At 50.1% G+C, this 23633-nt stretch overlaps 2 protein-coding genes across 2 annotated transcripts in view; one reads left to right on the plus strand and one right to left on the minus strand.

Moving 5' to 3' along the window:
* LOC125684265 (uncharacterized) lies at positions 1 to 23452 on the plus strand. The gene is made up of 6 exons (XM_048926289.1): positions 1 to 68; positions 2654 to 2773; positions 11603 to 11711; positions 14422 to 14528; positions 20321 to 20408; positions 21957 to 23452. Exons 1-6 carry the CDS (start codon positions 1 to 3, stop codon positions 22200 to 22202), a joined length of 738 nt encoding a protein of 245 aa, XP_048782246.1. The 3' UTR covers positions 22203 to 23452.
* Positions 1 to 23633, minus strand: part of ITPR3 (inositol 1,4,5-trisphosphate receptor type 3) — a 275096-nt gene that overhangs the window by 146548 nt on the left and 104915 nt on the right. The gene's annotated exons all lie outside the window — the stretch shown is intronic.

The raw sequence follows: 23633 nt of genomic DNA on the forward strand, positions 1-23633 counted from the left end.
ATGCCAGGCGGTGGCACCGTGCAGAAGCCTTTGGTCCCGTCCAGCCGTCTGTTTGCCATCTATATTTGGTAAAAAAATGCTTGGGAGTTGTTTGTTTGTGGCTCCTTGGAAACCCCCCTTAAGAAATGGCTTCTTTTGTTTGGTTACTTGGGAAAAAAATATTTTCCCCTCCTCCTTTCACTATTTTGAAACATTGAAAAAGCAAAGCTTTAAAGAGCCCGGAATATCCAGGCCAGCGGCAGCAGCCTGCAGCTCCCACGCGGCTCACAGCTCGCCTTGGTGCTCCTCTCCTGCAGGCACTTCTGCTCCACCTTCGTGTAAATTCTGACAATGAAAACATGTCTAAATGTCCTCAAAGTTTCTCTTCCCATTGAAAAAGGGGATTTATTCTCTCTCTCTCTTTTTCTTTTTAATCAGAATTAATGTGATTCTAATGTGTTCCTTTTGATCTTCAGGGGATTTTTTTTTATACTGATGATCCCTAATTTTGAAATGATTTTTTTTTTTTTAATTGTTTTAAAAAGCTGCAGTGAAGGGGGGAAAAGAAAAAACCCATCCTACATCTTTGGCACATCTTTAACCTTTAAGTACCTCTGGAAAAAAATATTTAAAATATATGATACATTTTTAAACAGGGTGCTTTTGACAGGTCAGTTTCAAACCTCTCTCTCTTTTCTTGTGCTGTGTTGGAATAAGACAATTTTGCGGCTTGGATTTTTTTGACAGTTAAATTGCAATGTAGGCAGAGGGTGGAATAGGGATCCTGTCTCTTTAACTCTCTAACTAGACAAAGACTTTTCCCCTTTGAGAGCTGAGCCCGGGATCAGAACTGTCAGATGATCTCGTAGCACTTGGGAGAGTTTGCAAAGTCATAATTATATCTTTTAACCTGTCTTGCTCTTTGCAAAAGAAAGGTCCTATTATATTGAAATGAGATTATTAGCCATCAAATACTTTCTTTCTTGGGATTCTTCTTTAAAAAAAATTCAAATACCTTAACTACTTTGCAATTGAATTTTTATAAGATTTACTTTTCACTAAATAAATGTTCTGTAGCAGCTGTTTTTTTTAAGTGTTTTTAAAAGGGTGTTTTCAATATGCAGATGCAAAAAAAAAAAAAAAATCAGAGTCAGTGTCTGAAATGTCACCTGTGTAATTAAAGGAAGGTAAAGTTTCAGAGCTTGGTGCAGTTTTATTCCCTGGCTTAGTTGGTGAGCCGTGCTGTTCAAAAACCCTTCTGCTGATTTCATTGCCAAAAATATTTCTTCCCGAAACCCAACAATTTTCAACCTTCCATCTTCTCTCCTTTTTTTTTTCTTGTGTTTCTCTTCTTCTTCCTCAAAGCAGGAAAAAAAAAAAAAAGAGACCCCAAATAAACGGAGAGGTTTTGTGAACAAAAAAATCCACGCCGTTACAATCACTGCGCTGCTTTGTTCACGTGTGCTTCGTGTTCAAAGGCAACAACTGCATCAAAGCCACGGGTAGCACCAGCAAGGTCAGTAATGTGGCACCACATTGAAGAAAGAGCCTCTCCAACCAGCCCATTTGAGAAGCAATTAGCACAATCGTTCCTCACACCCCAATTTGAAAGTGGGGATTGGTTCCAGGTTGCACAAACCATAAACACTTAGCACATGTTTGAGTATCTAGCTGAGCAGGGGTTGAAAGGAATACAAAGGAGCTACGTGAAGGATCTGGGCCGATCTGCAGAGCTCTGAAGACAGGGGAGGATCCTTGCAGCTGCTGCAGCACCTCCGGATGGCACAGCCCTTTGCTGGCAGCGTTGTGACCGAGATGAGAGCGCCGTCATTCAGGTCGTGTCAGCTTTCCATTATCAGCCCTCCTTCAGAGGAGGGTGAGCTCCTGGCCATAACAGTTCATTCTGAGATTAAATTCAGCGTGTTGCAATCTAACAAAAGGATTATTCTTTGCACGGACAGAACTCCCCATTAAACTCAGGATGCCAAGAGGTCGCAACTGGTTTACATTATTAAGGGTTGTGATGCATTGGAATTTTTCCAAATGCTCTGTGGGGCACACAGGACCAGTCCTGCAGCGCTCCCACCCGTGTCACACAGTCCGCAGTGTGACTGGTCGAAGACAGTGGGGACTGCTGCCACAAATGGAGTTATTTGTAGGTGCTTGTGTCTGCCAGCACCACGGTCTGGTATTCGTTCTGTGCAGACCTGCAGGAACATCCTCGGTCGCGTGCTGCCAGAATGCATGTGCGTTTTCTACTGACTGTACGCCTCGGTTTCTTATTCCAGAAACTAAGAATAAAGGCCAGGCCATTATTTAATACACATTTCCTCAACCTTCCAGAAAAGATGTCTCGGTCATAATGAAAACCAGAAGACTGACAGATCAAAAGAACCTCCCTGATGTTAAATAAGGCCCCAATTCTAAGTAAGACCCATCTGGGGAAACTTTCTTCGTGAAGAACCCCAGGACAGGAAAATAAGGAAATTCACTGAGCTGCTCTTTATATCAACCTGAGCACCTGCTGAATGTTAAGCACGTGTTTTCTATATCTCTAGAACTCCCCCATGCTCCTGTTGCTTTGGTATTGAAACACCTCCTTCTCCTCTCCTACGTGTTTTTACTTCTTGCAACACTACTATGAACTAAAGATGTTTTTTCCCTCCATTTGCAGGACAGACCCAGTGCCTTCAAGAAAACTACCTAGGTCCATACCTGCAGGATCCCCTGTCCATACAGCTCTCAGTTCCTGTATTCACTCTAAAGCTCAACGTGAGCTACCTCAAAATTCAAGGTAGGAGCAAATGTCTGCTCTTTACTGCGTTTGTGTCCTTGTGTTTCATTTCATCAGCACAGGTTAGGGGATGACCTGCTGGAGGGGAGCTCTGTGGAGAAGGACTCGGGTGTCCTGGAGGACAGCAGGTTGGCCATCAGCCAGCAGTGTGCCCTTGTCATCCTCCCCTCTGCTCTGCCCTGGTGAGACCACATTTAGAGTACTGGGTCCAGTTCTGGGTTCCCCAGTTCAAAGAAGACAGGGATCTCCTAAAAGGAGCACGGCGGAGGGCCACAAAGATTATGAAAGGGCACAGAGCATCTCCCATATGAGGAAGGGCTGAGTAACCTGTGTCTGTTCAGCCTGGAGAAAACTGAGGGGGGATATGATAAATGTTTATAAATATCTAAAGGGAGGTGGGAGGTAAATGGATGAATCCAGGCTCTTCTTGGTGTTGTGCAGTGATAGAACAACGAGTAATGGCCTAAAACTTGAACCCAGGGAGTTCTGTACTAACAGGTGGGAGAACTTTATGGTAAGGGTGATGGAGCATTGGAACAGGCTGCCCAGGGAGGTGTGGAATCTCCTTCTATATATTCAAGACCCGTCTGGTCATCTACCTGTGCAACCTGCTGTAGAGAACCTGCTTTAGCAGAGGGGGTGGACTTGGTGATCTCTTGAGGTCCCTTCCAACCCCTGTGATTCTGTGAGTCAGGAGTGGCAGGTTTTCACAGAACTCCCCTGTAAGCTACCTTTAATTGTCCATGGGAGCTGGGGAGCCAGGCAGGTATCACTAGAGCCAGTTCAACCTGTGTAAATTGGCAGTGTCCCCCAGACTCACTGGAGCAGCTCCAGTTTACACCACTGAGGATCTGACTTGGAATTTCATAAATATCTCTTCTTTTTCTTGGCAGTGAAATAATCTATAGAGTAGTTCCAAAAAATTAGAAGAAGTTGTTGGCAGATGTGTCTATTAGTTTGAGCTCGAGACTTTTTGGCTTTTCTGAGATCTGAGCTCAGTCATTGGGTAGCATGGAGGCTTCCTTGTTGTCCACAGTAGCTTTGCCTTGTGCAGTCAGCTGAGCCGTCCCTCAAGGAAAGCACTTTGTTTCCCTTGGTTCATTGCAGAGAGCCACAGGAGAGGCTCATAGGAGACACCCTGGAAATATATAAGAGGGATTCTGTTCAAAAACTCCCCACTATCTCACTGACAAACAACTCTGGTGAGTCCAGACGAAGCCTTCTGAAGTCACGTACTTTGGCTCCAGCTTTTGACAGAGGTGTGTGGCCTGTGGAACATAAGCAGTAGGTGATGTCTCACTGCGTGTTTTGTAACATGGAAAACAGCGCCTTTCTCAACAGCAGATTCCAATGGAAAACGTTCTCAGCCTTCTGAGAGTAAAATTCCTCCTCAGGGCAGGAGGTGTTCAGCCTTTGGAAGGCCTGCGAAGTCAGACCTGTCACTGCAATGGAAGGAGATTGGGGTTGGCGCCTCGGTGGGTGTGAGTGTAAACATGCAGCTGGGTGTGCCAGCTGGAACGTGCCCTGGCTTTGTTATTCCTAGCGCCCAGCTCCACTTCGGCTTTCTCCTGAGTGATTATTGACGTGCTTGCAGTTCCGGGGGACGTGGAAATTGGTTTGTTTACACAGATTTGGCAAGAGCAAGTTGTCAGCCCTGTGAGGCACCGGAGCGTTTCCTTGAAATCAGGACTTGCAGCTCAGCAACTTTGCAGAGCCTGCATTTGGGGCAGAAAAATGCCATTTCAATTGGCCTAACTCATCTCAGCTGTAGTCCACGTGCTTCTTCCTGCTGATCCTCCTGTAGCTGCCACCAGCCTGTGCTCAAACTCACAGCGCCAGCACCGACAGAGGCAAAAGGTTGGAGAAATTCCTGCTTGGAGCTGAAAATGCCTTGATTTTTTAATTTGGTCCTGGGACTTGTTCAGGAAAAACGTCAAAGCCTTCTGCTCCGTTATTTGTGCTGAGCTAAAAATAATGCTGGGGGCCCCACCTTCAGTGAATGCACTCCCTTGAAAACAGAGCACTATGCAAATTCCCATGTGCTCCTTCTTTCAGTTTTCTGGAAGCCAGAAACAAAAGTCATCAGAACCTAGAGAAACTATCAGCCTTTGTGGTGTCCCCTTCTGTGTAGAAATCAGTGGGTCTGTTGGAAACCAGCAAGTGGCACTCCAACACACAGAGGAAGGGCTTTATTCTCGGCTCCATGTCCCCAGTCCCTCCGTAAGAGCTGCCGAAGTAGTACCAACACATCCATGCCATAAGACCAGAGCTGCCCCTGTCTTTCTCTTGTAATAGTTGTGCAAAGTCTGAGCGAGGAGGCTGGGCAGCTTCAGAGCTCATCTGCCTGCTGAGCGGGCAGACTTCCACACTGGCAGACAGGGCGATGCTCTTGCTCTCCAGATCCTTCATCTGTTGGCACACATCCTTGAGAACTGCAGTGTGCTTTGGTCCAAGAAGTGTATTTGCAACGCGTTCTCCCCATCAGGTCTCTATCATGACCTGGTAGAGATTTTTGTGGGCTGTCCAGATAACACCAGAGATGACTGCAGACAGGATTTCTGTCAAACCAACTTCTCAAGTTCTGTTAGGTGAACGATTTCTCCCAAAGCAGCTCCACCTCTCCTTTCTGGTGAGATGGTCCTGTCACCCTCAGATACTCAGTGGTTTTCAGGTTGGATAAATGTCCATTTTTCCAGAAACACACTGAACTTCTGTAGTCTGGTTTATTATTATTATTCTTTTTAGCATTTAACAAAACCCCTGAAGATTTGAGCAAAAAATATTGTAAGAAAACAAAAGTTACATCATAATTTCTGTTAAGGGCAGAGAAATGATTTCCCAGCTTGCTCTGCTCCTTTGCGGACCCAGGAAAGTTTAATGGGCTGAAACAGTCTCTCAGGAGGTGCTTGAGAGGAAAAGGGAGAATACAACACCGCACCACGTTTGGGGAAAGCCAGCAGTGGCACAGCTGGGGATGGCTGAGCGCTGCCCCATGGATGTGCTGGCTGACCCAGAGTGGGGCAGAGCTCTTACATCAGCGGCAGGGAGCCGACACCTGGCTCCTCTCTGTGCTGACCATTGCTGACGGCCGACTACAGCTTGATTTCATATTTTGATTTTACTGGCCCTGCACAATAATCACCTCTTAATTCACCCTCCCTCCCCCCCTCTTCTCTTCTCTTTCTGCTGAAGAACAGCAGACGGGAGATTTCATGTGCCATAAATATTTAGATTGTGCCTGTGTGTTTATAACACTTGCCGAGAGTGTAACTGGAGCAGCTCACACTCAGCAGCAACACCTGATGCTAGGAAAGTTTTCCATCACCTCATATGGACCAGGAAGAGCAGAACACGCACAGGGGACCAGTAGCTGCGTTGTCCCCCTGCCATGCTGGTGAACAATAATAACAATAACAATATGAAAGTGCCTTCGTGTCCCTGAGCAGCTCCTGCTCTAAAGGATGATGGAACAAGAGCCATGTGACCGAATCGCTGTGATTGAAAGCTGTGATTGAATCGAACATTCTTGCAGCACTGCCCTGACTATAGAGCACGGGAGAAACATGTCTCCAATAGGACCTATAAGTTCTAGAGCACTTGTTACAGGAGATCCACAGTGCCAGTAATGGATCTCAGCCTCTCCTGTACAGCTCACGTGTCTCAGTTAAGCATGCCACACTCGCATGCAGCCCAGCTGAGGTCCGGGCCCCTTTCCACAGCACCTGAGGCAGTTCAGGCAGTGCTGGCAGCTCTCCCCATGTCAGCCTGCTGAGCAGAGCCCTGCTGGGCACGCGGCCGTGGCCCCGCAGCCTTGCTGGCTCGCACACAGCGGTCAGCCCCGTGCTTTCCAGAGCATCGGCTCTCTTAAGTGTTATGGAATTTTTTGTGCTTTAATAAATGTGTTTTTGCTAATGTTTCTTTAGGGGAAAATATTTTTCTTTTGTTTCTCTGCGTAACCTCTTTAGGACTTTCTGGAGAAGTGAAGCCAACAGCACTAGGTTTGGCTCCTTTTCTTGCCTGTCCTCTGCTTTTTTTTTCTCTCTCTTTTTTTGGAGAGGAAATAAATCTCTGTTTTTAGTCCCTTCCCTTGCTCCTATTCCACTTACCTGCTGGGTTTTCTCTTCTGTGGCTTTGGAAACAGCAGTAATGACTCACTCACCAACTTAGGAGGGATTTTCCTCTCCAGGCAGGCGATTTGTTTCTTGTCTACTGTGTGCATTGCTCAAAGCTTTTTTCCTGTAGGCTTTGATTCTTGCCACGGTCACAGGTAAGACACTACAGAAGATGGATCGTAGGCTGTGCCTGGTTTTGTTGGGTTCTTTAAAGATGAGGCTTTACTGCCAATGGCAAATTTTGAATTTGGTGCAGCAAGGATTGGAATTGTGAAGGAAAAACTAGAAAGAGAGAGAAAACCCTTCCTCATCTTGTTTTAGAATCAGTGGATGGAAAGGAAACATAAACTCAATTTTATGTGGATTATAAGGCACCTATAAAGAGAGTCATATGAACTGAGACTCTTGGCTCTGTTACTCTAATGATACCTATGGAACAATATGTGAAACCTATTACACTATTCTGGATATATGTGTATATATATATTTATATATATGTGCAGAGAATGAGAGAGAGAGAGACGAAATATGGGGCCTTTATTTTTATTGGCTTCTGCAAAGAATAAATTACACAGCAAGGGCAAGGTTAAATTATTGTAAATGTCTGTATGAAAGGCATCACTTAATTATTAACAGTCTGCTACAAATAAAAGGTACATATGCTAAAATGGCCTGACCTGCTGGATTGTGGGTTTTTGTTTAAAATTGTTGGTGAGGCCCACAGCTGACTTGTTCTCTGTCAGGCAGGCTGGAAAAAGAGGCAGGGTAAGATTTCATTGCAGAGTGGCTTATATCCCTCTGTACCAGATGTCAAGTGAACGTCTAGAAAATGGGCAAGGGCAAGGTGGGGGCTTTCTGAAAGCAGGGAGAAAGCACTGAGGACGTGTAAAAACACCTGAATGGATGTGGAAAGAGGGGAAGTCCAAGCACAGACTAGCATTGCTCTCTCTTAGGACGTATCCTTCATGGATATGCCCACAAAGGCTACGAGTTCCTATGGCTGAGCTCTGCACTTACCCCAGTTGGGAAAAGTTTAGAGCCCTTCAAAGAGCAGGTGAGCCCCCGTGCCCTGCGGACCTGCTGTGCTTGTTGCCAGGACTGCAGGCTGCACGATATGAGCATTGGACCCTGGTGCAGCCTGTGTGCAGAAAGAGAAGGTGAGACATTGGCCTGAGCTGTCTCTCATGTCTGTATTGCTGAAGGCTCACAGGTTGGCTGCCATTGACGGAGGCTGCTGTTGAGGAAGCCTAACAAGAGGACTGGGGCTGATGCTGCTGTATTGCTGACACTTGCTGGAGTTGGCCGTGCCTCTGGAGAAGAATACTAGGGCTGTTGGCCCCAACTTCCCGACTCTGTCAGTTCCTGTGTTAATAGGAGAGGGAGGGCGAGGCTTTTAGGACCCTTGGGCAATACTTATGAGTTTGGATGCCTACAGTACTGCTTTACTCTTAGTTCTTATTTCAACAGTATCTCTGAGAACAAATATCACCACAGGGCAGAGCCATCTCTCCTCCCATCCACAGCCCAGCCGCACTGACTCAGGTCCAGGTGAATCCTGTCAAATACAGTCCAGATGCGTGAGCAAGGCATCATCCTATTTGCAGTCACCAAATTTGCAGAGCTTTCCAATCCCAGCCCCTGGAGGCAAAAGGCAAAGAGAAAACCATCTCAGGATGGGATTTCCAGAGGGAAACTTGGAGGCTTCAACAGGTTGGGAAGGAAAAAAAAAAAAAAAAAAAAAGCACAAATCTGTCAGTCTATATGAATGAAAGAACCGAGTGGAAAGCTCTCCCTTTCACTCCCTTGCAAAATTAAAACTGCTTTTGGCAAATAGGAGATGCCTCTGTGATTTCACATTCTGCTCCAAGGCCAGACGGAATCCCTCGGCGCTGGGCTGACCTCCTGCCTGCGGCCGGTCAGGGATTCCCACCCGCTGCTGCAGCGAGCTCCAGGCTGTCCCTGTGGAGCTGGGGCATCACCTCTCAGCGAGAGCCACCCTGCCTGGCTTTAAGGATCCCAACAACTGGGAATTCGCTGCCTCTCCCCACCTCGGTAAGCTCTTCCAAGGGCTAGATGTGCCAACACCATTTGTTCATATGGAAAAGCAGGGTGACTGAGAAAACAGCGTTAGCTGAGCCCTGATGGGTTTTAGTGCTATTTGGCACCTGAGGAGAAGGGAAGAAAAGGAGGAGCCTAAACCACCACTATTCAATGGTCCCTGTACCCGTCTGTAAGTGCACTGCAAAGCTTCCCTGCCCTTGTCTTCAGTTAGCATTTAGATTTACTGAAGCCACGTCACCAGTTGCTATACTATGCTTTTTCATCTTCTGTAAGTTCCCAAAAGGTCCATCTCTTCTTCCATATGACTTCCCATCAGTGGCTGCATCTCTGCTGGAGCACACGTGAAGGCTGCACAGCATTTGCCGTTCTTGTTTCCAGGCTGTAGAGAAGATGTTGGAGAAATTGCTCCAGAAAAGCTGAATTTTTGGTGCACTTTCTCATGGTATCAGACTCCACTTTTGCAAGGTTTGCGAACACAAGCTTTGAGTGCCTAGGGGAAATGCAAGTGTAGGTGAGACTGTTTGGGTGGGATCAGTGACAGGTAGAGTCTCTGTGCTTTGTGAGGTTCTGCCTCTCTATTTTACCTCTGTGAGAGTCTGATATTTTCCCTGGAAGCCTTTGATGGCATTGTGAGCATGAGACCACTTAACCCGATTCTCTCTTTTATTTTTTTGGTCAAATATGAAAGAAGAGCAGAGCGCTTTCACTGCAGTTCCAGGCAGGAACAGAAATCCTCACTGAGAAAACCTGACTCCCCAGGAGGCATGTCTCAGAACAAGGGAAAAAGCGTGTCGTGGCCGTGCAAGCCAACAGTAGCACAGCCTGCTACAGACCCCATGGGCTGCTGAGAATCTCTATCATTCACATCTTATGAACTGGTTTGGCGCCTCTCCAAAGGACATTGGCAGCTGTTCAAGGCCTTGCAAGGTGCTGAACACGCTCAAGTTCCCATTGTCTCCAACATGTGTGTGTGCAGGATTACCCGATTCGCCTGCGTGAGTGCGGCTGGGATTTGCCTGGGCCCGCGTGTGTCGATGGCGAGGGGCTTGTCAGATGGCTTTCCCACAGCTGCATCTCCAAGTGCAAAGGCTCCGTGTGGACTCCAGCTGCCACTTGTCACTGCAGGGGGACGGCTGCAGGTAGGGCTGCAGTCCGAGGGTCAGATGGGCACGTGTGAGGACAGGACTGCAGCCGCGTCAGAGCCATCGTGGTGCTGTGACAGCAGGCAGGGCGGCTGCTGGGTGGGAGGTGGCGATGCTTCTGGCTGGGAATGTGGCTGCAAAGGGCCAGCGCTGCGGGTGTGAGCTGTGCACGCTGTCAGGGGGTGTGTGGTGTTTTGTGGGGCTGAGCCACAGCGTGCTGTTATGTGGGAAGGGCGGAGTGGTGGTCAGGAGCAGCAGAACTGAGCTGTGGGCAGGCAGCGGGCAGAGCTGAGGGCAGGGGGTCTTTTCTGAGGGGTGAGAATGGGGAAGGGGAGCACAGTGCGGCGAGAGCGCTGGTCCACGAGCATGCTCTGAGCACGTGTGTTCACACATTGCTCACACAGTTGGTCCTGAAGGGAGCTGCGAGTGGGGATAAAATGTCATGGCAGCAGCCAGTGGCTATAAAATCCGGGGTCTAAACGAGAGGGAAAAAGTGACAAGGGGAAAAGCAAGGTCGGCCCCACCTTGCAGGGTCTGCTCTGGAATGTGTTTGCACTCCAGGGTGTGCAGTGCCTGAAAGTGCGTTAGCAGCAGTGTTGAGTTAGTAATATGAACCCTATACAAATACCTCCGGGGCAGACAGGTCCATTTCAGGCTGTGTTTATTTAATAAAGAGCCAGTGAAGTAACTGCAATTTCATTGTCAATTTACTAATGCGTTACAGTTATGTTTCTTAACCTCATTGTTTGGGCTCAGGAGCTTGCAGTGCCTGGCCAAAACTTTCCTTTTTTCTCTCCCTTATTCCCCCCCTCAAGTGTAAAACACGTTTTATTATGACTAGAATGTCTTCTATTTATCAAAAGCTGGGATTAAAACCCTCAACTCCCCCCTTCCATGCACATATCCAACTTGGCAACAGGTTGGTTTATTAACCTCCTAAAAGCCTCACTCACTCACTTGCCTTTTTTTTCTATTCTTTTTTTTTTTTTTTTAAGAGAAGAAAAAACATGCAGCCATGCACACTCACGCCTATTCACACACATATATTTTTAAAGTTCATCTGGGAAGAGTACAATGGAAACTCTGGCTGGAATGAGATTGAGCCGTGCGTCTTTGTGGTCTGGGAAGTCTGACTTCGGCCTCCTACTCTTTTGGATGGAAATCTGGGTTTCAAACACGCTTGCACGTTCTCAGTAAAAAAACAAAAATAAAGCAAGCAAGCAAGCAACCCCTCCCAGGTGCTGAATTGGAAAGAGAAATGAGCTTTTGGAGGAAGGGGGGGGAGTGGCTGCTGCGTGGTTTGGGCTCAAGCCTCAGCAGCTCCTTCTGTAGGAAGGGAGATGGGCTGCAGCGGGGGGAAGCTCCTGCTCAGCTGGTAGATGCCCTGCTCCCATCCAGGCTCATTTCCCCATAGGGGAGGACTTTCCACCTCTCAAAGCTTTTAGAAGAACCTTAGTCCTTCAGGTCTGACTTCGGGATAAAGAAGCTAAGCGTTGTTTGTTTTCTTTCCACAGCAGCTCCAATTGCAGCCAGTTTCATGGCCGGGCTGCAGGTAGGAAGGATCGAAGTCGTCAGCTGGAACAGCTGAGCTGGGCTCTGCTGGAGGCTCCACCGCACCTCCAGGTGACCTCAGACACCAGATAGCCACCGGTTTGTTGGAGGCAGGAGGGTGGTTTGTCACCAAGAGGTTTAGGCAGCGTTATGCTGGAAAGAAACAGAGGGTTGGATCCTGTGGATGTGGTTGGAGAGCTTGAGATGAACAAGAAGCCTGGGTTCTGTCCCACGGGACAGGTGCACCTTTGGGCAGTTCTCCAGCGCAGCCCCTGGTCTGGGATCTTCCTGTCCTGCCCTGAGGGCAGTTCTGCTCCGCCACAGGCCAGAGCGACAGAGTGAAGGTGGGAGGAGGAAGAGAGGGGATGCAGGGCGCTGGTGCTGCTGCAGTTCCTGCCCAGGCAGCGCTTGTTGTCTGCAGTACTGAAGTCCGTGTTGGCAGGAACTGGGCTGTTCTGGGAGCAGCTGTATCCAAGGGTAATCTGTGTGTGCGTGCTCCCTGTCTGTGTATAGGATGGGTGGCACTCTGCAGGTGATGCTCAGCCTGTCTGCTCTCTGTCTGTTCACTTACCTTGATGTTGCCCCAGAGCAGCAACTCAGACTTGGGGTTTTCACGCTCAGCCCAGAATGCTCTACACTTATTTCAGTGAAGGCTCCCAGTGCAGACAGCTCTGTGTCAGCTCCTTGGCTGCCGCTGTTACCAGCTTTATCTCCTGCTCTCAGGGCAGCATTTTAGAGCAGGGCTTTGAACCTCTCCGAAGGCCAAAGGCTCTGCAGGCAGCTGGAGCACCCTGCCCTGCCCTAACCTCTGCCGTGACCTCGCAGAACCGCGCTGTCTGCTCCGTGAAAGGATTTGATTCAGCCCTTCATGCCCGATCAGCAGCCAGGCCCCGCACAACACAAGCTACCGGTCGTGACAAATTACATGGGCTGGCTTCAGGGGGGGCTGAGCGCTGACCCCGCTCACAGCAGCCCTGAGCTGCACCTCGGGCCGAGGTGCTCCGTGCCCAGCGCCCCGTCCGGCAGCTCCCAAGCGCAGCGATGGCCGGGCTTGTTCTGCAATTAGAAGGAAGATTTCCGCTAATCTCCCTCTAAATGAGGGTCTAATTCCTCGAGCAGAAACTTGTCAGCTGCTTGTTAACAGCCTCTCGGACCCGCGCTCACGTGGACTTCATTATTTTTAGGAGCGTTTTCAGTTGTGCCTTTTTAGTTTGGAACAGAAGCGTAAACTGTGCCTGGCTGCAGGCTGGTGTCTGTCCGCGCTGGCCGTGCTAATAACACACTGCTTAAATCAGAGGGCTGGGGAAAGAAATACAGCACTGAGGAGGGGGACATTTAATATTGAATTTGCTTTTTTTTTTTTTTTTTTTAATGTGGAAACTTTTAGACACAATCCGGGCCCTGTGTTTAAGTCATTAAAACATCTTTAAGCATTTTCTGGTTTTAGTTTTCTTAGCAGCAGTCCTTTTCCTGGAATGTATTTTATTTTTCTTTTTAAGTTGGTGAAGAAAAAAAAAAAGAAAAAAAAAAGAAAAAAAAAACCTTCCCCTTGCATTTCCAGGCGATTTTTAAAGGGGAGAGGGGAGGGAGGGCTCAGGGAGGTGGGGAGATGAGGAAAGTGAGAGAACAGGGCCCTTTCTGTGTTTTATTTCTAATCCGCAGGAATCCATTTTAGCCTTTTATGGCTGTTGCACTTGCTGACAGGATTTACATTCTCCGTATGTTATCTGAAACATCACAATCTGTGGCTGTGGGATTGTTTCATGCCTGGGTTAAAAACACGCCAGCGCTTCTGGGAGGCTGCGGGGAGGCAGACAGGGAGCGGGGGAACGAGAAAGCACTGCAAAAAGGGAGAGAAGGGGAAAGAAGGAGCCGAGCGCTTTGCAGGAGCTGCTGCTGGCAGAGTTCATGCCCCAGACAAACTGATGGTTAAGCAGAGCAGGCAGGGTATTATGAGCCCTTTGATTCCAGCAATGCTGCAGCGCAGTTCTGCTCCACGAAAGCAGCTGCGGAAAAAAGACGGCGCTGTTGTGAGTGTCCACAGCCCCTCTGTGACTGGCCTTGGAGCCAAAGGACAGGGACACCGTGCACCCATCACAGCTCATGGGACGTGGGGCTGTGCCGGGGTGACACTTCCGATACACAAGTTTCCTTCTTCGAGTGTTCCTTGAGAATATCTTCATTTTCAAGGGTCTCTTTGGAAGAAACCGAAGATGATGCCATTAAAACGCTGGCTTTGTCAGTCATTGGTTGAGAGGGCCTGATGGTTGGACATAGGATCTTAGCGGTCTTTTCCATAACGATTCCATGATTCTATAACATAATGCTGCTTTCCAGTAGCTGCAAGTACTGTGGTGCCTATCAGGGGGAGCCATGAAAGGACACTGGTTGTCCATTGCCATCATCCCATACGACGAGCAGAGCCCAGACTCCCAAAAATCACGGATCTCGTTTTAGTGTCTGGGCTGATCTCCTTTAGCTCTTCTGGGTCTGCAGTTCTCTCTGATATCCCCTGCTCAGTCAGTAGACGTGTCTCTGAATGCACAAGAAGGTGCCATTCTACATAGTTGGTTTTCTGATCATGACCAGACTCTAAGCTCTTAAGGTAGAGACTTCAGTTTTTTAATAACTCACGGGAGAACCCAGGGAAAATGTAAGTTTTATGGAGTCTAGAGAATATTTTTAAAGGATTTAGATGTCTGGAAAAAGTGTCTTAGGAGGTTTAACTGCTTTTCAGTGGAAAAAAAAAGTACATTAACAAATATTCTTGTTTCTTTGTTAGTCCCTTCCGGAGCAGAACAGCTGCCACGTGCTCTGTGATCTGGGATCAGGAGGCTGTGGGCCATCTCCAAACTGGTGCAGGCAGCGCAGCATCGCATGCCATGCAGGGTGAGTGTTCTGCAATCACTTGAGCTTTGAGAGATTATTATTTTTGGGGTGGCCTCAAACTCCCTGGGCTGTAAAAAGCTCCATGTTTGAGAATCAGCGACATTATCTCAGATCCCAACCCAAACAAAGGGGGATTTAGGCTCGCTAGTCTCCTGCTTCCAGCCCCCGCTGTGCTCCGTGCCATTTTATCCAGTTAGCTGCAATCAGGTCCTGCGGCCCAGAAGACATCAGTGGTGTTTCGTTGCTGTGCATTGGCCAGCACATCCTGCAGGAGGGGATGCCAGGTTGGTTGTGATTTCTGTGCTCTGAAAGGGCAGCTGGCTGCAGCGCTCTGCACACACATCGCAGAGCATCCCATGTTCCGTCCAGCAGGCAGCTTGTGCCTCCCTGCATGTGCCTGCAGGGCCGTGTGCCCACTGCCCCACATGGGAGTAGTGCTTGGGCCGTGCTTGCATGCCTGCCTCATGCAGATCCCTGCCTCACTGCTTGCTCTGGAGCTCCCCTATGGTCTCGTTGCCAGCTTGAATCCCTGCAAAAATGGCTGTGCCCAGACACGGAGGGGCTACTGCATCTCCCAGCAGAGCCCCACAGCTCTGCCACACACAGCCCTGCCCCACAGCCCTGCCACACACAGCCCTGCCCCACAGCCCTGCCCCGCAGCGGACCCCCACAGCAGAGCCTCTGCCCCATCAGCCTCCGTCTCCCTTTGGCCAGAGGGAGTCAGGTTACGCTCCCCATCCCTGCGAGTGAAAGAACCCACCTGTGTCTGCGGGGCCTGTTTGGGATTCCTGGGAAACTTTAACCTCTATTAATACCACTAAATTATTTCTTCATATGGCAAAGTACTTATGTAAACCGATCCCTCCCGCCTTCCCCTCCTGGCTCGGAGGAGGCAGCGCTCGCTCAGATGGATCTACCTGCTCTCGGGGGGCTTCCAAACCCTCCACATTCCTCTGTGGCACTGCTTTTTGTTGCAGGAGGACGCGGCGCGCTTGCTGGAAGCGAGCACGTGATGGGAAAAGGGGGAGAGAAAGGAGAAGGAAGGGAGGACTGAGATCACCAAAGTAATTGGCTCAGAGGCCTGTGGAGCAGCAGCAGGTTGGGCTGCACTTTGGTCTGTCTCTCCATCATGTTGTCCAGAGCCCGTGTCTGCCTCGGACTTCCCCAGAGCTGGAGTAAATTAGGAGTAGGCTCAGAGGGGTCAAGTGGGCTCAGTTGTCATTTACACCAACACCTCTTTATGCATTACGCCAGCTTCCAGCGCTGCCAGACTGGTGTGAAGGGACCTTCGTGGAAATGAGAACCAGGCCCTGGAGGCTGTTTCACCAGGGCAGCACCCGCTTCCCCCTCCACGAGCATTCAGGTCATGGGACAACCCTGCAGTAATGCAGCTTGAAACCTCTTTTTTTTGTGGGGGGTTTTTGTTGGGGTTTGGTTTTTTTTTTCGGTCTTTATGTCTCCTGTCCTCGGCTGCAAAGCCTGAAAATGTTCCTTTTTTTAAATGTGAACAAACGAATGAATGATAACGTGTCATGAAATCACGGGACTCCAGCAGATGGGGCTCAAAGAAAGGAATGCCAAAAAAGCAGCAAACTGACGGTGCTGCTGGGTGCCACTCCGGGCAGGATCACACCTTTCCTGTGGGCAGGACATGGCGCTGCATTTTGCCTTTCTCCTGGCTGCCACCTGGGTGACACTTCTTGGTTTCCAGGCACGTACTGCCTGACTGAAGCTGAGTCCTGAGACCCAAAAATGGGTGCTGGCTCCACTGCAGGGAGGCCAGAGTTGGCCTTCAAGCTGGTGGAAGCCCGCAGCCACCAGTAGTGCAGTACCCTCACACAGGGCATGGGCTTTTCAAACCCAAGAGCAAAAGAAGATGGAAAAAGGAGTGAAAAATTCGGCAAGGTTTTAACCCTGTGCTCTCCCAACAGGTGTTTTTTTTGGCTCGGTTTTACTGCCAGAGCTGAGATTTGAAATTCCACCCAAACTTGGAAATTCAAAGCCCATTTTCCACTTCTGCAATCGCTCGTTCTGCAAAGCAGAGGAGAAGGGACTTGCAAAAACTTTTGACTGGAGGTTTGCAGCAGGCCAGAAGTCAGCCTTTGGGCAGCTCACAGTTGGTCCAAGGAGAGGAAAATGTCTGTGCCCCACAGTCCAGCTGTGCAGGCTCCTCACTGAATTACCCTTGTGTAAAACATCCGACGCAGCCTGTGTTAGAGCCATGCCAGAAAGAAGGCTTTTCTTAGCCTCCACAATGTGTGGTCACATGTGGTAATGCAAAATTAGTGCGAGAATATGGGACTTTAGGAAAGCCAGCTGTGTTGTCAGGGCTTGGCCTGCTGGTTGGCTTCAGCCCGAAGAAAGAGTTCATTGCCAGCATCCGCAGGCTGGAGGGCGACAGGGAAAGTCTGATCTGCCTGCTGCATTTCAGCCATGCAAAAAGCTGGATGGATACATTTGTTTCGATTTATGTGCCTTATTTAAAGAGAATGAAAAAGGCCACTCAAACCAGAGCCACTCTGGTGTTTTTTCTTTAAGTCTGACTGAATCTGTGTTCCCACGCAGCTCCACCTCCTACCAACAGCAGTGCGGTCAGCGGAGAGGAAAGATGCTGAAAGTGAGCCCTGCGTTATCCACATGGGTGCAGCTCGTGCTGCCCTGCACTGCGGGCAGAGCACTGCAGGGAGCAGGATGGGGAAAAGCGAGGGATGTCCCACAGGTGGGGAAGGAGCACCAGCAGGTCCAAGGGACCGCAGTGCCCTGCAGCTCCCCAGGTCTCCACCTGCGATGGGTGAGCGTGGGCTGGAGCGGCCGCCTGGGCACCACAAGCTGCTTTGGGACTGCAGCTTTGAGGCCAGGGCTTTCTGGAATGGGTATTTACCCAACGCAGGGCATCGGGTTAAGTCTGGACAAATGGAGACACTGGAATTACTGAGTAAAATGTCCTGGCCTGTCTTCTGCAGGAGGTCATCTAGATGATCTGTTCGTCCCATCTGGCCTTTAAATCTACTAATCTATTTTCCCTTCCAGGAAATATAACTACATTCTGAGAACAACAGCCCCTTAGAAAGGAGAAAAAATAAGGAAAGAAAGCACGCCTTTGAAAAACAACAGCAAAGAAAAAACCCCTTCAAGTATAAAATAAACTAAGGTACAAGATGCAATTAACAATGCACAAACAGCAGAGCCCAGAATGTAAATTGTATTTAAATAGGGCTGTGAAGAATGTTTCAGTCCCCTAAATGGCTTCTCTCTCCTGCTGCCTTGAACCTCCAATCAAGCCCTGCCTGGGAGTAATTTGGTGCTGGAAATTGTTGCCACACGAACAGCTGAAGGCTGGCAGGGTCACCGGCCCCCCGTGTCACACCCTGTCATTTTAGATTAAGATATGCAAAGGCGACACGGCTGCGAACTTTCCCTTTGCTGCTGTGGCTGCGTCCATCCCCTCGACTGTAATGAGAGGAAGGCGTAATTGGAGTCAACTGCTTGATTATGATAATTGCTACTGTCTGGGGGAAGAAACATTTGAGTCCCAGAGCCTGATCCGCGCTGCACCTTTGGGGTGATTGCTGTCTGTGTGCCGGCAGATGGGCCCTGCACAGCGCATCCTCGCCCCGCGCGGCCCCTGACCCCAGCCCACCACTTGTTGGCTCCTCAGCCCGCGGGGTCACGGGGCGCTGGGCTGCTCTCTGCCTCCCACCGGAGCGTCGCTCCTGAAGGATTTATCCCCTCGGAGGGAAAGAGCCTTTTGGAAATTTATCCCCGGCTCTTCACAGCAGCACAAGTGGGAGATGAGGCGCCGTATATTTTCCGCTGGGATATTTATGGCTTTCGTCGTACATCCCAGCAACGGTGTGTGGGAAATGCCTCCTGGGAGCTCGGCGGTCAGTCCATCAGCAGGGATGCTCCTGGGCTCAGGGCGGAGGGATGGCAGCTTGTGGTGCTCAGAGCACCCGGCACAGCTCTGTGCCACCTCCCAGCAGCTCCGTCTGTGCATTGGTGCCAGTAACCTGCCCAGCAGTGGTGTGAGCGCAGAGGCACATAAAGCCCGTGTATGTAATTAAGGTGGCAAGAGGCATTTCGTTAATTAACGGCTATTATTTGTTAACATCAAGCCTTAAGTGCAAAGCTCAACTCTAGCTGTGAAGCAATAAGCACAGCCTGAGCAACAACAGTAACTAGCCAACAAAGTAATTGGGTCGTTATTTCCACGATATCTTAAAAGTTTAACAAGATTTTCTTGTTTTAAACATTCACATTCCAGAGCGTGGAAGGGAAAGCACTGCCTGCACAGAGGGAACGATGTAAAAATCATTGGAAACAGAGCAGGGCTGCAGGTGATGGGGAAGGTTTTCTGCTGAGCACGGAGCTGAGCCCCACTCACAGCCAGGTGTGGGTCGGGGCTGCAGCGTGCCATGCTGGTTGTGCACAGGGATGGTGGGCAGGGGAGGCACGGGCTGCTAGCTCTTGTTCTGCTACGTTTAGGAGGTGAGCTCGTTTGAGTGAGGATGGTTTTCCTCTTTGTTACTAATGAGGTGCATTTCTGCAGGGTCCTGGTGGGCTCTGTGTTAGCAGAGGGATCGTGTCGAGCACCAGGAGGGGGTCCCAGCACCAGGGTCAGGCACGGATGGATCCCCGTGCAGTTTGATAAGAGAGGAAGACGTTTAATCTGCTTTCCAGGGTAGATTAAGAGCCCCCGTAGACTGTAGCTATGCAACAGCGTGCGTCTGACAGTGCAGAGCTCTGAGCAAAGGTGTAGCTGTTGTGATAAAACAACTGCCTGCATTTCATTAACAGTGCCAAAGTGTCATTAAACAATGGAGGGCTCTAAATAAATAACCCTGTGACTGCTTGCCGTGCAGCGTGAGTCAGGAGGAGACCGCTGCAGCTGTGCCTGTGTACCCACACAGCTCAGGACAGAGGGAAAGTGCAGGGGGGTCGCACACCCACCTGAAGGGCCGGACCTGCAGCTCAGATTGCTGTTTCCACGAGAAGGAATCAGGCCACTTTGCAAGCAGGTGTGTTAACTCAGATCTGCAGGAGAGGAGCATTTGCTGTGAACACAGCTCGTATCTGTGCAGATAGTGTTGGCAGGAGCTCTGCCTGGCTGCCCGCCTGGCTGGAGGCTTGTGTGTACCTAGGAAATGGCTTGCCAGCTCTAACCTATTCATTCAAAGTCAGCCTTCAGTTAGAGCTCACACCCTTTCCTCCAGAAAAGATTCATGTGCTGTTACTCATTTACTACTATGGCCTTTTTTTGGCATCGCCCTGGAACGCGGGCCGGCCGGCTGGAGGGGCAGGCAGCCCCAGCTGCTGAGGGAGGAGCCCTGGTGGCACTCAGTGTGATGAGTTGGGACCCTGCAGCTCGGGTCCGTGACACTGCTGACTCTATTAATTTATGGGATAACTCGTCCTTTGGGAGAGTTCCTGCCTAATCTCCATTAGTTAGAGATTGCTTTATCCTTTGCAGCAAGGAATTTTCATCCATTTACTCTCTAAGCTTTCTTAAAGTTTATCCGTGTGATTCTGGATATCGTTTATTTCAATTTGTCTTTCTTTACTCCTTGTTCCAAACCCACTGCACCTCGGCCTCAGGAATGTCCTGGGGAGTAAGCAGAGTCGGGTCTGCAGGTGAATTCTCCCTCCACCTATAAATACAGATTCTTTTGACAGTTTTGTTTTATTCCACCCAAAATTGCCAAAGTACACTCAGAGCCTGTTCCCTCACTGTATTTTCTTTTTACATAGGAAATGCCGAAGGCAGCTGACAAAAACTTCTCGTATAATTGCAGCTTTATTTTGCCAAATTCTGAGCCGTCATTTGCTGCCAGCAGTCCCACCTCTTCCATCCAGGAGCTGGTGACATTGATGGAGCTGCAGGTGTGGGGTTGGGTGGAGGAGGGGTTTGGGTTGGGATTGGGGTTGGGGATGGGGATGGGGTTGGGGTTGAGGTTAGGACATTATGGTTGGGGTTGGGTTAGGATGTTATGGTTGGGGTTGGGCTTTTGGAATTAGGGTTATCTTTAGGGCTAGGGTTGGGTTAGGGTGAGGGTTAGAATGGTAGTGTGGGGATGGATGCAGAAATCCTTGATTTCTCCCAGGGAATGGGAGGCTGAAAAATGTCACCTGAGACTTACTAAAGGATTTACTTTTCCTGAACCTGTGGTCTGAGTGCTAAAGCAAACCTTGGGCTTTGTTCCTTCTCTTCCTTTTCTTCTCACAAGTCAATTGGAAGGAAAGGTTCACATGAACCCTTTCCCCTCGGAGACATTGCCTCCCTCTGGTGCCACTGAAGGAGGACCCTGCTTGTGGGTCGGCCCCAGCCCAGCTCCACAGGACAGGAGCAGCACGGTGTGTGGCAGCTGCTGGGATACAGTGGGTTTGGGGCAAACCAGCTCAGTGCCCATTTCCTCTGGTGAGGAGGTGAAGAACATCCATAGAACACTTGGATCTCTGTGAATGCAAGGTGCTGCGTAAAGGCAGGGTTTTACTGCTGCCCCGGGATAAACTGGGATGGCAACCATTTCTTTCTTTGCAGCTAACAAAGTCTCAATGCAGGGGGGACGTGGCAACTCTCCATCAGTTAAAACGGCGGTGCAGGAGGTGGAAGCTGGCTGTGGTTTATCTCAGCAGTTGGTGGCTGAGTTCTGGGCATGCTGCTGTGGGGTGGCACCGCTCCTAGAGGGGTTCTGGGGATGCTCTGCCCTACTCCTGTGTGCCGTGCGCTCTGAACAGGCAGCAAAGTGGGGAACGTGGACGGGGCTCAGCTCTCGTGGGGCTTTGTCTGCAGCCCACCACGTCCCAGAGCAGCACAGCCTCCATCTCCCTGATGCTCAGCACAAGGGGACGGCGCTGGGGGTCGTTTGTCTTCTGAGAATCAGATAAAAAAGGAGTTGGGAGGAGGATGCAAAAAAAAAAAAAAAGGAAAAAAAGAAAAAAAAAAGCCAACAAAAACCAACAGTAAACGCATCAAATAATAATAAAAACCCACCCTTTTCTTTGAGCCTGAATGTATGCTGGTGCAGTGCTTAGGGGATTAATCTCTTAAAAAATAAGTGCCATGTGAGTAGACAGGCAGTGATTAAGGTTTTAACTGATCAGTCTGCGTCTGACAGTGAACCAGCTATTATCTTAACGGAATCAAACGAACATTCAGAGCCTCCGCTCAGCCCCAAACATGAAAGGAGATGTCATCTGCTGGCAGTTGGCAAGCCGCAGGGGAAGGGAGAGAGAAAGGAGGGAAGGAAAGCGAAATGGGTGAGAAAAGGAGGAGAGGCAGGGGCAGAGCACGGAGCGGAGGGGACGGAGGGGAAGGGTAGGGGTAAATAAAGGGAAACTGCGGGGAGAAAAAGGAGAGGGGAGCAGAGCGGAGGCCCGAAGCAATGCTAATTCCACTCTCCCATTTCTGTCCTTCCCACTCCTGCACAGGTCGGAAGCTGTTCCCTGGATGAGCTGGGCAGCCTGCAGCCCTCGCCACGCTTTTCCCACCGCGCTGCTGCCCGCCCTGAGGTCTGCTCCAGCACAGGGAGGTCTGGCACTCTTGAACCTGAGGTCAAAAACAAGAGGGAGGAAAAGAATGGCCTTCAGGCCAGAGGAAGAAACCAGGGCAACCAGGCTCTTAACGTGATAAAAGGGCTTTATCTCAAAGCACTTAAACAAAACACACAAGCCTGAGAGAAGAGGCTCTGTCAAGTATCCGCCGGGGACACGGGGAAATTGCAAATCCCCGCAGGACAGAGGGGCTCTTTCTTCACAGTGTGCAGAGCCAGGAGCTGGGGCTGGGCAGGTGATGGGTGCTGGGGAAGGGATGCGTGGGGATTTCCCATTTGCAGTGGTGCACGGGCACGGGTCAGACTGTGAGCTGTTGGAGAATAGATCAAGGGCACGGGGAGCGGGCAGCAGTGCTGGAGAGGGGCAGGAGGGAACGGCAGGTGGGACGTCCAGCAGCAGGTGGACACGGTGCCATCCCCTGTGTTTGGGGTGTCAGTGTAAATCAGTGCCACCTCTGTGCTTGGTGGGTGGTTGGGCGCAGTTTGCAGGAGTTGGATGGGTGCAGTTTGCAGGGTTTGGAGGGGAGGCTTGGTGCTTGCTGGCCCCTTACAGGATGCTACAGGGAGGATCGTGCCGTGGAGAGTACTGGGTTTTTCCCAGGTGCCTGGGCAGGGAGCTGCACCATCCCGGGGTCTCTGGGCTGCAGGTCCCAGCTCCTCCCCAGCCGATCTGCTTTCCCCAGGGGCTGAGGCAGCTTTGCTTGTGGTGCCTGCTCTGAAGGGTTGGGCTCTTTGCTCCGGCTCATCTTGTCCCTCATCCCTTTGGGGCTCAGCCCCGTCCCTCCCCATTTCTCCCTCACACACCATGCTTTGTGCCAGCAGTCCCCACCTTTGAAGAGAAGCCCTGCCCTGGCTGTATGCTGCTCTCCCTCTGGCTCCGTGTTCTTCAGCCTTTCTTTGGGGCACATCCTCATCCCTTATGGGTGTCCACGGTGTCCTTTCCCTGCCGCGGCTCAGTGAGGACCGTGTGGAGCTGCCAGCCATGAATTTCCCCCACACTGCTGCCAGGCTGTTATTGCTGTGTGCTCCCTCCCGACTCCATCTGTCTGCATGGTGCTACTGCTCCGTGCCAAGAGGGCTCTGGGACCGCTGGGGTCACGGCTGCCCCATTACGGGGCGAGATTTATCATTGGCAGGTGTGCTGCGGGATGGTATATTATCCAGGATTATGAACTGTAACAGGATAATCTCTCTAATGTAATTCAAGCTCTCGACATGGCTTATGGCTCCTTAATGTACCTCAGACTGAAGAATTACAAGAACATTTTCCCCCCTCCCTACCTTGTCAGCTCCTAAATGATTTAGGCAATCGCCTGAAGCCAGATCTTGGCCTCCAGTCATAACTCAGAGCAGTTCAGTAAATATGATGGGGAAGGAGTTTTCCTGCCTTGGCTCTTTCTTCCTTCCGCCCTTGTGGTGCTGCTGCTCTGCTCCCTGCGGAGCGTTCAGGAGGGACCTGAAGCTGGGCTGTTGGGCACAGAGCTGCTGTGGGGGGATTGTGCCGTGGTTTCAGACCACGGGGTTGTGCCCATTTCAGCAGCACCTCCCTTTTTGA

The sequence above is a fragment of the Lagopus muta genome, chromosome 24, assembly GCF_023343835.1.
Source record: "Lagopus muta isolate bLagMut1 chromosome 24, bLagMut1 primary, whole genome shotgun sequence".
In the NCBI taxonomy this organism is placed as follows: domain Eukaryota; kingdom Metazoa; phylum Chordata; class Aves; order Galliformes; family Phasianidae; genus Lagopus; species Lagopus muta.

What these genes read in the sequence shown, in the direction of transcription:
- LOC125684265 (XM_048926289.1), top strand. Translation starts at nt 1, where the DNA reads ATGCCAGGCGGTGGCACCGTGCAGAAGCCTTTGGTCCCGTCCAGCCGT. An exon ending in AGGCTCCACCGCACCTCCAG is followed by an intron (nt 11,712 to 14,421) that starts GTGACCTCAGAC and finishes TTTCTTTGTTAG; the next exon opens with TCCCTTCCGGAGCAGAACAG. An exon ending in AGCATCGCATGCCATGCAGG is followed by an intron (nt 14,529 to 20,320) that starts GTGAGTGTTCTG and finishes GTATAATTGCAG; the next exon opens with CTTTATTTTGCCAAATTCTG.